Consider the following 12362-nt stretch of genomic DNA (forward strand, 5'->3'; position numbering starts at 1 on the left):
GTCACAGAGTTAGGACTTCTTATCCTTATACTCTGAAATGTAAATTAACTTGTTAAATTCTGTTCACACTTCATGAACTATTTTTTTGTATTCCACATCACATGGAAGTATAAGGTCAGGGAAGATAAGTAAGCAAAGTAGTAAACTTCCTTGTTCTAGACTCTCTACCACCACCATCCCCTTTCTGGACTAGTTTGAGATAAGAAAATGATTTATATTGGCTTTACTGACCCAATCCCCTCTCCTAACTAATGGAGAAACGGGCCTAGGTTTAGGAACTAATTTATAATAGGCTGACCTCACAGAACTGTAGGGAAACCCACCTAGGATCTGGGAGCCAAACTTGACAGTCTGGACCATTTGCCTTTACAGAGGAGAGCTCAGTAGAGTGTGACTCAACCATGTCCCTCTAGCAGAGCTATGACATTCTCTGCAAGGTAGAGAACCAGGCACATGGCTTGAGGAAATCTAGGCCCCAGGGTGTCTGGGGGACAAGGTGTCCTTGCTGCTTCATTGCTGGCCCCACCTACTGCTGCTGTCTTCCCAGGCTGTGAGCCATTTTTGAAGATGACTTCCAGGACACCTTTAATCTTAGCAGGCTCTTTAGTTAATCTGGAAGCATCTATGGCAATAACAAGCAAGCAAACAATGTGAACTTTGGGCTTGTGTTCCACATTCTCTTTAACGCTATAAACCTACCCTGTTAGTCATCATCATTTGTATGAGAAGTTTCTCAGCCCTTTGCTATTATGGCTTCTGGACTAAGCCTGTAATAGATCTGAGTCTTTTCCAGTTTATAGAGTAGTCCCTCATATTGTGTCTCTTGGAGCCTCACTAGAGACCAGAGAGATACTCAAAGCAAGCAACAGCCCCAATTACAGATGAGAAAACTGTTATGCCCAGATTTCAGGATCCCCAAGAACCCACATCAGGGAGCCAGTCCGATGCAATAGCATAAGAGTCTTTATTCGAGCTAGCTCGGCTCCCCCACCTTGCCGACGCAGCGACAGGAAGCAGAGAGAGAGAGAACTCTGTGTGGAGAGGGGTTTTATAGGGGGTTGGAGTAAGGGGAGGAGAAAGGGCTGTGGCCTTGCTGATTGGCCAGGCGCAAGTCCCTGTCTTGTTCCTGGGTGTGGCTAGCAGAGGCTTAGACTTCCGGGAAGCTCCTTGCCAAGCACATGGCCAAGGTAAGATGGAGCACTTACCCTGGGGCAAGATGGAGGGCCTAGCCCTTACCCTGGGGCAAGATGGAGGGCGTAGCCCTCGCCCTTTCAAAAACATAGGCAGAAATTAGGTAAGTTGCTTCCCCAAGATCAGGGCTGTGGCTTAAGGGCAGTGTTCTTCCTCTTGGAGGGTCATTGTGGACAGGAAATGAGTGTCAATGACATCACATTCAGCAGAGCACAGTCACCTAGGTTTTGATGTCCTGGGTTCATAGAGTTGGGAAAGGCCAGACCCTGCCCTTGAGGGGCTGACAGTCTAGCTCATGGGGTCTCCCTTTGCCACATTCTATTGGGACAGCAGCTCTAGTTCCAAGAAAGAAAATAAGGGTGAATGCAGATTTCCCATGACTCCTCACCCTTTGTTTTGGAGGGAAAAACTGGCTGTTGGAGGAAGAGATGGCTTCTATAAAGAGAATTTTGGGTGCCATGTAGAATTCTGTGGCTGAGAGAGAACTTAGACCCTTTTTGAGATGTGGAAATGGAAGCCAGAGATATGACCAGCCATCTAGATAGAGGTGGGACTAACTGTAGCCCCAGACCCTCCTCTCTCTTCTCACCTCTTAAGTTTAGATATTATATGCCTTGTTAGGGTGGGTGAGTACAGACTTTGAAAATGAAGCTGAGTTCCAGGTCCCTCATTAATCCTAATTTTTTCCCTTTTTTTTTAAACTGGTAAAATATATATAAAGTAAAATTGACCGTCAGTCATTTTTAAGTGTCTAGTTCAGTGGTATAAGTACAGTAATAATGTTGTGCGACTATCACCACCATCCATTTTCATAACTCTTTTCATCTTGCAAAACTGAAATTCTGTACCCTTTAAACAATATAACTTCCTATTCCACCCTCCTGATAACCACTATTCTTTTTTCTGTTTCTACTTAATTATACTTTTTTTTTTAATTAGGGGAAGTGGTCACTAACATGCCAAAGGAATACTGAAGTAAAATGTATTCTCTTATTTTTCTTAAGTTTTTGCCTATGTGTTTTTCTAGGGATAATGAATACTTAGCCTTAATTTGTTCTGAAGTGTTTTTCTTTTGATTTGGTGTAAAGCCACAATTCAAGGACAGGACTGCCTGCTGCCTGCCTGCCTGCCTCCCTCCTGGCCTCTCCTTCCTCCCTCCTTTCCTTCCTGTGTTCAAAACAGATTCTTTCTTTAAATTATTAGATGTATGTTGTGACCCTTTCTCCACAGTAGCTGGATTCTCCTGTTGTGGGGATTCGTTTTTCTCTGTATTATTTCTGAAGCACTGACCCTTGGCTCAGACTTGCATGTAAAAATACTCCATTGACTGCCCTCCATTCATCTCTTCTCTCTCTCTCTCTTTTTTGCAAAGCCCCATTTTCATCATCCCATCTGTTGTGCACTTGATCAGGTCTTAGTCTTCGTGGTGGAATTGGTCCCTTGGCAGTAAGAAAGGAGCCAGCTGTTTCTTTAAAACAGAACAAAATAAAACAGGAGTTCATAAGTGTACATCTTTCCCCCAAGTTATACTGGCTTCTCCACTTGCAGCCACAGCAAGTAACCCTACCAGGTAGTCACCGTTTCCTTAAGGCAACAACCAGTGGATCATCAAGAATAACACCTGCTTGTGTCACAGCACATACACACAACACATATTTCTGTAGTGAATGGATGAGTCCAATCAGAGTGGCGCTTTGGGAGTAAGAAGGGGGTTAGTTCTACTGAAGGGAGTAGGAAGATGGTCTTTGCTGAGCCCTGACAGTGACTGTATTCCTGGCGGAGGGAGCAATCAGGTTTATTTGAATGTCAATTTGTTGAGGAAGGAAACAGGTGGTCTACAGGACAGCCTTGCTACATTAATTTTATTTATATTTTATCTGTTTGAATAGGTAATGCATGCACAAGATACAACACTTAAGGAGATGTGCATTATCTTGTGCATTATACCAGAGAGATTTTCAGTGCATATAGGGGTGTGTGTGTGTGTGTGTGTGTGTGTGTGTGTGGGCTTTAAAAGTACACTCATACACATAAATGATTTTCTTCACATACTAATTTTGGAAGTCATTCCATACTACTACAGACTGAACTTCCCAGTTCTTTTTAAACTACTGCATAGTATTCTATTGTATGGCAACTTATTTAACTAGTTTCCCTTCGGTCTTTTGCCAGTACAAATAATGCAGTGAATATCCTGCATATATGTCATTGCACACATGTGATTTCTGAGGAAAGATTCTAGAAGTAGAAGTAGAATTATGTGTATTTTCACAGATTGTCCAAGGAGTTTTACATTAATCATAAAATACTAAATTTATAGCACTTAGCATCTCCTCCCCAGTCCTCTAAAATCCCTGCCAGAGTGAGCTTTCTAAATGAATCTGGTGTTATAACTTCCCTGTTTCTAATCCTCATAAGCTCCACATGGTTTCAGGATACAGTTTAAACGCCTTATCCTCTCCTCTGCCTCTAGCCTCTGCCAGGAGTGCTGTGCTCCCATTGCTTTGATCCGCTTGTATTTGGTATGTATCTCCTTTTTCCCCCTTCTTTTTCATTGGACACCTCCTTTTGCAGTGAACCTAGCAGTACCTCCTCTCTTGCACAGATCATCTAAGCATCACTCTGATCCAGCCTCGTCCATTCACTGCAGAATTATTTGTTGTGTGCATGCTGTGATGTCATTCTCAGGTGTCATTCCTGATGATCCACTGGTTGTTCCTTTAAGGGAAAGGTGACTGCCTGGTAGGGTCACCTGCTGTGGCTGTATGTAAAACAGCACCAGAGGGCCCATTGCTAACTGGCTGGTGGCCCTGGGCATGTCCTTTAACCTCTTCGGATCTTGGTTTGGTATCTGTCAAATGAGGAAGTGAAGCCTGATAACCTCCAAGGTCCCACGGCTCAGATCTTATTATTATGGTATCAACAGCTGGCAGTGTTTACTGAGGACTTGAAAAGTTTAGGCACTGTGTCAAATACTTTGTCTAATCCTAATCCTTATATCAACCCTATGAAGACAGTATGGTTACTGTCTCTATTTTACAGAAGAGAACACCAAGGCTTGAGAGAGTAATTTGGCCATAATAGAAGCAATATTTGAATTCTGGCATTCTGACTCTATGGTTCTTAGCCACATAAATGTATACATACTCCACACATTTACATACCCACAGTTTTGTGTACTGTTTCGGGTCACTCACAGACTCCACCCCTAGAACTCTCATGAACCATCCTGTTCTACAACTGTAAAGGCTCAAGTTGGAGTCTGGGTAAAAACTGGGGACAGATGACTACAGTCACAAATATTTGTGGGTAGTGGGTGAGGACCCAGTGTTTAACTCTGTTCTTGGACCCCTGGGTCTTACTCATTGAGGACTGTGACAGATGCTTTTTCTTTGGACTGAGACAGCTCATTGCTGTTTGCTATTTGCAGTAACACTCTTTTTTAAAAAATCCTTACCCAAGAATATGTTTAGAGAGGAAGGGGGAGAGCAAGAGCGAGCGAGAGGGAAACATAGAGGTGAGAAACATTGATTGGTTGTCTCCCTTATGTGTCCCAACTGCAACCTAGGTATGTGCTTCACCAGGAATTGAACCCCAACCTTTTGATGTACAGGATGATACTCCAAAAAAGTGAGCTACCCGGCTAGGGCTGCAGTAGCTTTTTATAAGGGGAGCATAGGACTGAGTCAAGGCTACAAGACATGGATTGAAGTCAGGTCTGACAATATCCCTGACAGTCTCAGGGGCATCCTTTATTAGGATTGTAGATGGCAGGCTCCCCTGTCTATTTACATAAGGTCTTTTTAATGGAGACGGAGGTGTGTATGGAATTAAAATTTAAAAAGAAGTGTAATCTTATTTTTGAAATACCTGTTATAAACTAGGATAAATAAAATCAAATGAGTTAAGTAAAATATAAGATCCATATCATAATGTATCATCAACCCAACTGCTTCCCTGAAGGCATGTAGAAAAGCTTTCTTAAAAGTCTTGACCCCTGCCCTGGCTGTCATGGCTCAGTGGTTAGACTGTCAGCCTGGGAACTGAAGGATTGCAGGTTTGATTCCGGTTAAGGGCACATACCTGGGTTTCAGGTTCCCCCCCTCGTTGGGGCATGTTCGGTAGGCAACCAATTGATGTGGCTCTCTCCGTTGATGTTTCTCTCTGTCTCTCTCTCCTCTCTCCCCCTACCCCTTCCCACTTTTTCTAAAAATCAATGGGAAAAATATCCTCCAATGAGGATTAAAAAAAAAAAAAAAAAGAAGTCTTGAACCCTGATTTTTTTTTTTTTTTTAAGATACTGATTCCTACTCTTATGAAGTCTTTGAACTAGAATGGATGGTGGGGCTAATTAACAATTGTAGCCATCCTCCCCCACTCATTATCAGGTATAGCCAACAAGTATGGCCTCTGGGGTCACAGGTGTGTTGCCTGAGCTGTTAAGTCAGAGTCAGATCCTAGGGCTCATCCAGCCTCAGGCAGTTGAGCAGGCCAAGCTAGGGGCCCTTGGCTGCCACTGCTGCATTCCTTCTCTAGGCGGTGTAGTTCTCCCTTTAACACACGTGTTCTCTCTCTCTTTTTCTTTCGGTTAAGTTGAATTTACTCTGAGGGCAGGTGGCAAAGGCAAAGCCACACTCTGGTATAGCAGCTCTGCGTCAACTGCTGCCTCTCTCCGCCTCTGTGCTGGAACCTCCGAGGCAGGCAGCCAAGCAGAGCCAGGGCAGTCTCTGAAACCCTTCTGTGACCCAGAGATCTCCAGGTGAGCCCATGCTTGTCTCCTTGTCCTATCGTAAGGATCTGGCTCCTAGATGCTGACGCTGATGGCAGCTTGCTACAGGCCCTGATATTTCTCCAGGAAGGAGTTGAAAAGCTACTTATGTGCTTGTCTCTTCTGAAAGCAGGAATTCAGTTGCTAGAAATCTTTCAACTTTGTATATGATTATGGCTTCTTTAGAGTAAAGTGCCTACTTGTAAACGTATGGGTAAAGTTTTCACTTCACTTATGTCTGTTTTTTGTTTGTTTTCTATAGGTGAATCTACACCTGGCTGACTTTAGAATTCTTCTGGCTTTTAATTTTTTTCTTTTTAAAATAACTTGGACGGATAAAAGATGTGCCATGGCAGGATAGCACCAAAGAGCACCTCAGCGTCTGCCGTGGCCTCTGTGGGACATGGAGTGTTTCTTCCGCTGGTGATCCTTAGCACCCTCCTTGGAGACGGACTTGCCTCAGGTGAGTCCTGGCCTTCTGCCATTGGTCTGTGGGAAGGAAAAGACACAATACCCTGTTTCTCCTAAAAGCTGGGATAGGGAATTCTCTGTCTGTTAAGCAGTTACAGGGAGAGCAGGGTGGGGGGCTTTTGTGCTGTGGTATAGCAGGGAGCCAGTACTGCTGGTTTGGTACCAAGGGGCCTAATGAACCAGATGGAGGACAGTTGTGTAGGAATCTACTGGTGATGACATTATCACCCCTCTTCCCTGCTGTAGTTATCAGGCAAGACAGAGGTGTGGGATTCAGATTATGATGTGCAGGTAAGGGTGCAGGTTCTCAGAACCAGGTGCCCATGTTCATAGCCCATTCCCTACTACTCGCTGGCTCTGTGACCTGAGCAAGTCTCTTCACTTATGTAAAACCTCAGTTTCCTCAGCTGCAGAATGGCAAAATAATAGTATGTACTTCATAAGGTGGTTGTGAAGATTGTCTGAGAGAATGCAATAAGCATTACTGATTGTTAACTTTTCTTAAAAAAATATATTTTACTAGAGCAGTGGTTCTCAACCTTCCTAATGCCACGACCCTTTAATACAGTTCCTCATGTTGTGGTGACCCCCAACCATAAAATTATTTTCGTTGCTACTTCATAACTGTAATTTTGCTACTGTTATGAATCGTAATGTAAATATCTGATATGCAGGATGTATTTAGGCTACCCCTGTGAAAGGGTCGTTAGACTCCCAAAGGGGTCTCGACCCACAGGTTGTTTACTGCTGTACTAGAGGCTCGATGCACGAAATTCATGCAAGAGTAGGCCTTCCTTCCTATGGCTGCCGGCACCAGCTTCCCTCCAGCAACCGGGACCCTGGCTTCCCTCTGGCTGCCAGCAGGCACCTGGACCCAGGCTTCCCTCGCAGCCCTGGCTTCGTCCGGAAGGACGTCTAGTCTAATTAGCATATTATGTTTTTATTATAGATTGCTTTCAGAGAGGAAGGGAGAAGGAGAGAGTTGGAAACATCAATGATGAGAGAGAATCATTGATCGGCAGCCTCCTGCATGCCCCTAATGCAGATCAAGTCCACAACCCAGACATGTGCCCTGACTTGGATTTGAACTGTGACCTCCTGGTTAATAAGTTGATGCTCATCTGCTGAGCCACACTGACTAGGCTGTTAGCTCTTTATTATTTGTTTCTTGTCTTTCTGGTTTTTTTCTCAGAATGAGTACAGAGTTAAGGTATTGTAATTTAGTGAAGCAGGACTTGGTCATTGACACTACAAACTTTGTGATTTTGGACAAGCTACTTAACCATTCTGTGGATAACCTTTAAGGTCAGGTCTAGTTCCCTCAGTCTATACTTTCATGATTCTAAGGACTTTCTGGTTAAAGATTATATGCCAAAACCGGTTTGGCTCAGTGGATAGAGCATCGGCCTGCAGACTGAAAGGTCCCAGGTTCGAATCCGGTCAAGGGCATGTACCTGGGTCGTGGGCACATCCCCAGTAGGAGATGTGCAGGAGGCAGCTGATCGATGTTTCTCTCTTATCGATGTTTCTAACTCTCTATCTCTCTCCCTTCCTCTCCGTAAAAAATCAATAAAATATATAAAAAAATAAAAAATAAAGATTATAAAACAAAAGAGTCTTAATGGACTACAAATGCAGCAGTGAGCCCTTTAGGGTTTGTATGGTCCTTGTTGCCTTCAGCAGTGCTCTAAAAACACTATAGGTTCCCTTCATTTGGTCCTCGAGACCTGGTATCCTTTTTAGAAAGGACATATTTGGGTGTGTATCATAGGCCTCTGGGTGATGCTACAGAACCTGCCTCAGTATCTGCAAACACCAATAGGGGTCTCAGACAATTATGGTTGAGCTTACCAGAAATGGTGCCCCTATCAGAGTTCATTAGATACGTGTATATGACAGTTTTCTTTGGGCAGCGTTCTCTGGAGAGGGATCTCAGCTAGATTCTGGAAGGGGTCTTGGAGGAAGGCTGGTGTGATACAGTATGACTTTTAAGAGTCTCCATAGTTCAGTGTTATTCATTTCCTTTCTATCAACTTTCACCACCCACTTACCCAACACATACAAATAATGGTGAAATCTTATTTAATCTTTTCTTTTTGCCTTTTCTGAATTGTTGGGAGGAACAATTACTGATTCTTTTGTTATAGCTTTCCTCACCACACACAGATTTCTTCTGCTGATCCCTCTCATTCACCTCATTCTGACTCTTAACCCAAACCTTTCCTATAAACCTGAGACCTCATTGTCTATGAGGAGCCCCTGGCACAACCAAGGGGGCCACAAATGGTTAGGACATGATGGTTATATGAGGTTGCAAAGGAACAGAAGGCCAGCCTACAGCAATGTGCAATAAAATGAAGCACGGCCTACATTCACAGGGCCATTCCAAAGCCAGAGGAGACCTCTAGAATGGTAGTCACAGAGCCATAGAATGTGGAGGCCCTCTCTTGTTCACCACTGTATCTCTAGAGCAGGAGTTGGCAAACTGGTCCATGGGCCAAATCCTACTTCCTGTCCGTTTTTCTATGGCCTGTGAGCTAAGAATGGTTTTTATAACTTTAAACTAGAGGCCCGATGCACAAAATTCGTGCATAGAGGGGGGAGGTCCCCTCAGCCCAGCCTGCACCCTCTTCAACCTGGAACCCCTTGGAGGATGTCCGACTGCCAGTTTAGGCCCAACCCTGGGGAGTGGGCCTAAACCGTCAGCCTAATTGCTCACCTGCCTGCCTGCCTGATTGCCCCTACTGCCTCTGCATGCCAGCCTGATCGCCCCTAACTGCCCCCCCCCCATGCCGGCCTGGTCGCCCCACGCAGCCTGCTGTTCAGTAGTTTGGTCGTCCCTCACTTAACTCCCCTGCCGACCTGGTCATAGGCAGCCATCTTGTGAGGGTGTGAGGGCTAATTTGCATATTACCTCTTTATTATATAGGATAGTTAGGGGAAAAAGTCAAAAGAATAATATTTCACATAAAAATTGTATGAAACTCACATTTCAGTATCCATAAGTAAAGTTTTATTGGAACATAGCAGTGTTCATTTGTGTATATGTTGCCTATGGCTGCTTTTGTGCTATAATGGCAGAGTTGAGTAGCTGTGACATAGACTGTGTGGCCCCCAAAGGCTAAAATATTTACACTTTAAAATACTTTGCCCTTCGTAGAAGAGATTTGCCATCCTACCCCAGCCCAGAACAAATAGTGCTCAATAAGTATGTGCATGAATGAAATGACTTATCAGAGCAGGAAGGAAGGAAGCTAGGACTGGTCAGAGCTAGGATGGACTTTAGAGGTTGTGTACTTGCCCAGGGTCTTAGGGCCAGGACCAGAACCTATGATGACCATCCTCTTCCAAGACTCTGTTGGGGAAGCTGTCTCGGCTTGTTATCTGGCAGTATTAGGGTCTGCCTTCTGTGTCTGAAGTCTTAGTTTCCTAATCTTTGTTAAACCACCCCCCCCACACACACACACACACACACCTCACCTTCCTTTTCATGGGCTTCCCCCCTGCATCCTCCCTCCCATTTTCCAAAAATCCACACCATTCAAAGTTTCCATCCAAAGTCCAAAATCAATATCAGGGACTGATGATTCTAGACTGGCTGGATAAAGGGATTATTCTACAGTGTGGGAAAATACATGTCTATAGTGTGTGCTTAGTCCAGAATGGGAAAGTTGCCTCTGTTGTTTTCTACCTCCTTGCTACCATCTACAAAGAATCCTTCCTCCCCTGCCATCCACCCTCCAAGTCTTTCTAATCCCCATAAAACATCTGTATTGGCACAGAGCAGGTGCATGCAGGGGAAAGGGTTTCACCATTTCTTAGATCTAGTGTACGAAGTTGCTGCCAATATTTTTCTCTCTCTCTGGAGTAGTTTCTGGAGGAAGGAGGTGCTTAGTCCTTGGCCTGAAACCCAGATCACACCTGTATGGCCATGCCTGCCATGAGCAACGTGTCAAGCAAGTTTGCCAAGAAACTAAGATTCTCAGGTACTCTGAAGTTAGGGAAAAGCAATTTAGTTCAGGAAAGGTCCCGTCTTCCTCTTCCTGCATTTCTTAACCTTCTTCTGTAGCTATCTCTGAACACCCATTCTAGAGGCATTTTAAATGAGGAGCTTGTAAACTCACAGCCTTGTTATCCAGTGGGCTCTAGTAGACCCTGAATATGTTTGTGTACCTGTGCATTCGTGACTGTGAGAATCCCACTGGACATAGGAAGTGGGCATATTCTGGGGGGCAATTTGTCTGCATAGTCTCTGGTCATAAATACCAGAGTCACTCCTTAGTCTTGGTCATACTTGCTCAGGTTTAGAAGAAAGGAATTGTGTAAAGAGGTACTTGAGAGTTCTAGAATAAAGTTATATCATGTTTGGGGCTCAATTTTCCGTCCTGGTTTCTCTTATCTATAACTCAGGGTTTATTGTTATAAGAGAGTCATAGGATCTAGATTCCACCCAGGTCATTCCTTTAGCAGAGATGAGAGAAATTATTGAAAGTTTCCTTTTTAGGAGTGGCAAAAGGAAGCATATCTTATTCTTCATACCTGGTCCATCATACAGGGGAAGATTAGAATTAAAAATAAGATTTATGCACATACTACCCAACTTGCCTTGGGGGTAGGGTGGGGGGCTAGAGAAGAATTAGGATCCCAGTTAATGTAGCAGCCTTTCCCAGATCTCACAACTCCTTTCTTTTACCTGTGATCTTAAGAAACTTGCTATATGACCTTAGGCAAATCACTTGACCTCTTTGTCTCTTCTATAAAATAGAAACAAGATACTTAAGGATGCTAGTTTGGTGGTGTGTAGACTAATAAAAATAATTGGAAGGCACTTGACATATAAAATATGCAGTGTAATTCCCAAATAACAACAACAACAGAAATGGTATGTGACCTACTGTTGAGTCATGTTGGGCAGGAGACTTTATGCAGATGACATAATTTACTGTCTTTCAAAAACAAAATTGAAGATGTAAAGTCACTTTTTGGGTTGAGGATAAGGTGTCAAACTTGACCAGGAAGGATGGAATATTTCTGGAATTTCCTTTGTCTTCTATGTTTGCATAGTTGGATGGTCTCAACCCAACTGGCTTGCTGGCCCATATAAAAAGCTTTTTATTTTACTCCACCCCCTCCTTAGCATATTTACTGAAGAAACTCAGTATTTTATTAGTTTATGAATTTTTCCCCTTAAAATGTTGCCATAACACTTTAGACCACATTAAACATCACATAAGCACCTAATGTAAATTTAAAATGGCAGGGAAAACAACCATCTATACATACATGGCAGAGAGAAAGCCAGGTACTTAGTGTTCATTGAAGATGGAAAATGTTGAGAACTAGGCTTTCAGGGGGATGATGTGGCTGTGGTCCTTAACATTACTATGGCAGAAACATGTTGGCAGGTGGCCTTGGTTCACTTCCCTATCTCTGAGGAACCTGGAGTCAGAGATAGTGAACACTGAACTAAGAGAAGAGGACAGGTAGGAACCTGATGCATATAAAAAATTATTTGTCAGGCTCTGTGTTATCCCATTTAAAGATCTCAGAGTGTGTTTGAGCTAGCTGATCATGTATCCATTTTACAAGTGAGAAACTCAGGCACAGAGAGGTTAGATAACTTGCTCAGAGATAGGCAGTTGTAGGAGTGACACTGGTTGGGATTTGTGCCCAGTCTGTCACTCTGTTGTCCTGTGGTCTGCTGAGAACCACACTACCTGTGCTGAGTTGCAGGCTCCTCTGAGACCCATTCCTTGTGTTGCTCTATTGGAGCACTGAGCTCAACCTTCAGAAGATTATTTTGACAAAGAAAGATACCATCTGTTTTTTTCTTCTGGATAAAGGCTGGAGGAGTTACCATGTTTCCCTCTGTGGTTCTGTCCTCATTTACCATTGCCCTTGGTTGTTTGGTTCCCAGTTTAGGCACAAGATT

At 43.7% G+C, this 12362-nt stretch overlaps 1 protein-coding gene across 1 annotated transcript in view; it reads left to right on the forward strand.

Moving 5' to 3' along the window:
* Positions 1-6181: 6181 nt before the first annotated feature.
* Positions 6182-12362, forward strand: part of SUSD6 (sushi domain containing 6) — a 55787-nt gene continuing 49606 nt past the window's right edge. Inside the window, exon 1 of the mRNA XM_014549123.1 lies at positions 6182-6422. Within this exon, the coding sequence (XP_014404609.1) occupies positions 6302-6422 (121 nt within the window). The 5' untranslated portion in view covers positions 6182-6301. The remainder of the gene's footprint in view (positions 6423-12362) is intronic.

Source organism: Myotis brandtii, unplaced genomic scaffold, assembly GCF_000412655.1.
Source record: "Myotis brandtii unplaced genomic scaffold, ASM41265v1 scaffold536, whole genome shotgun sequence".
Taxonomy (NCBI): domain Eukaryota; kingdom Metazoa; phylum Chordata; class Mammalia; order Chiroptera; family Vespertilionidae; genus Myotis; species Myotis brandtii.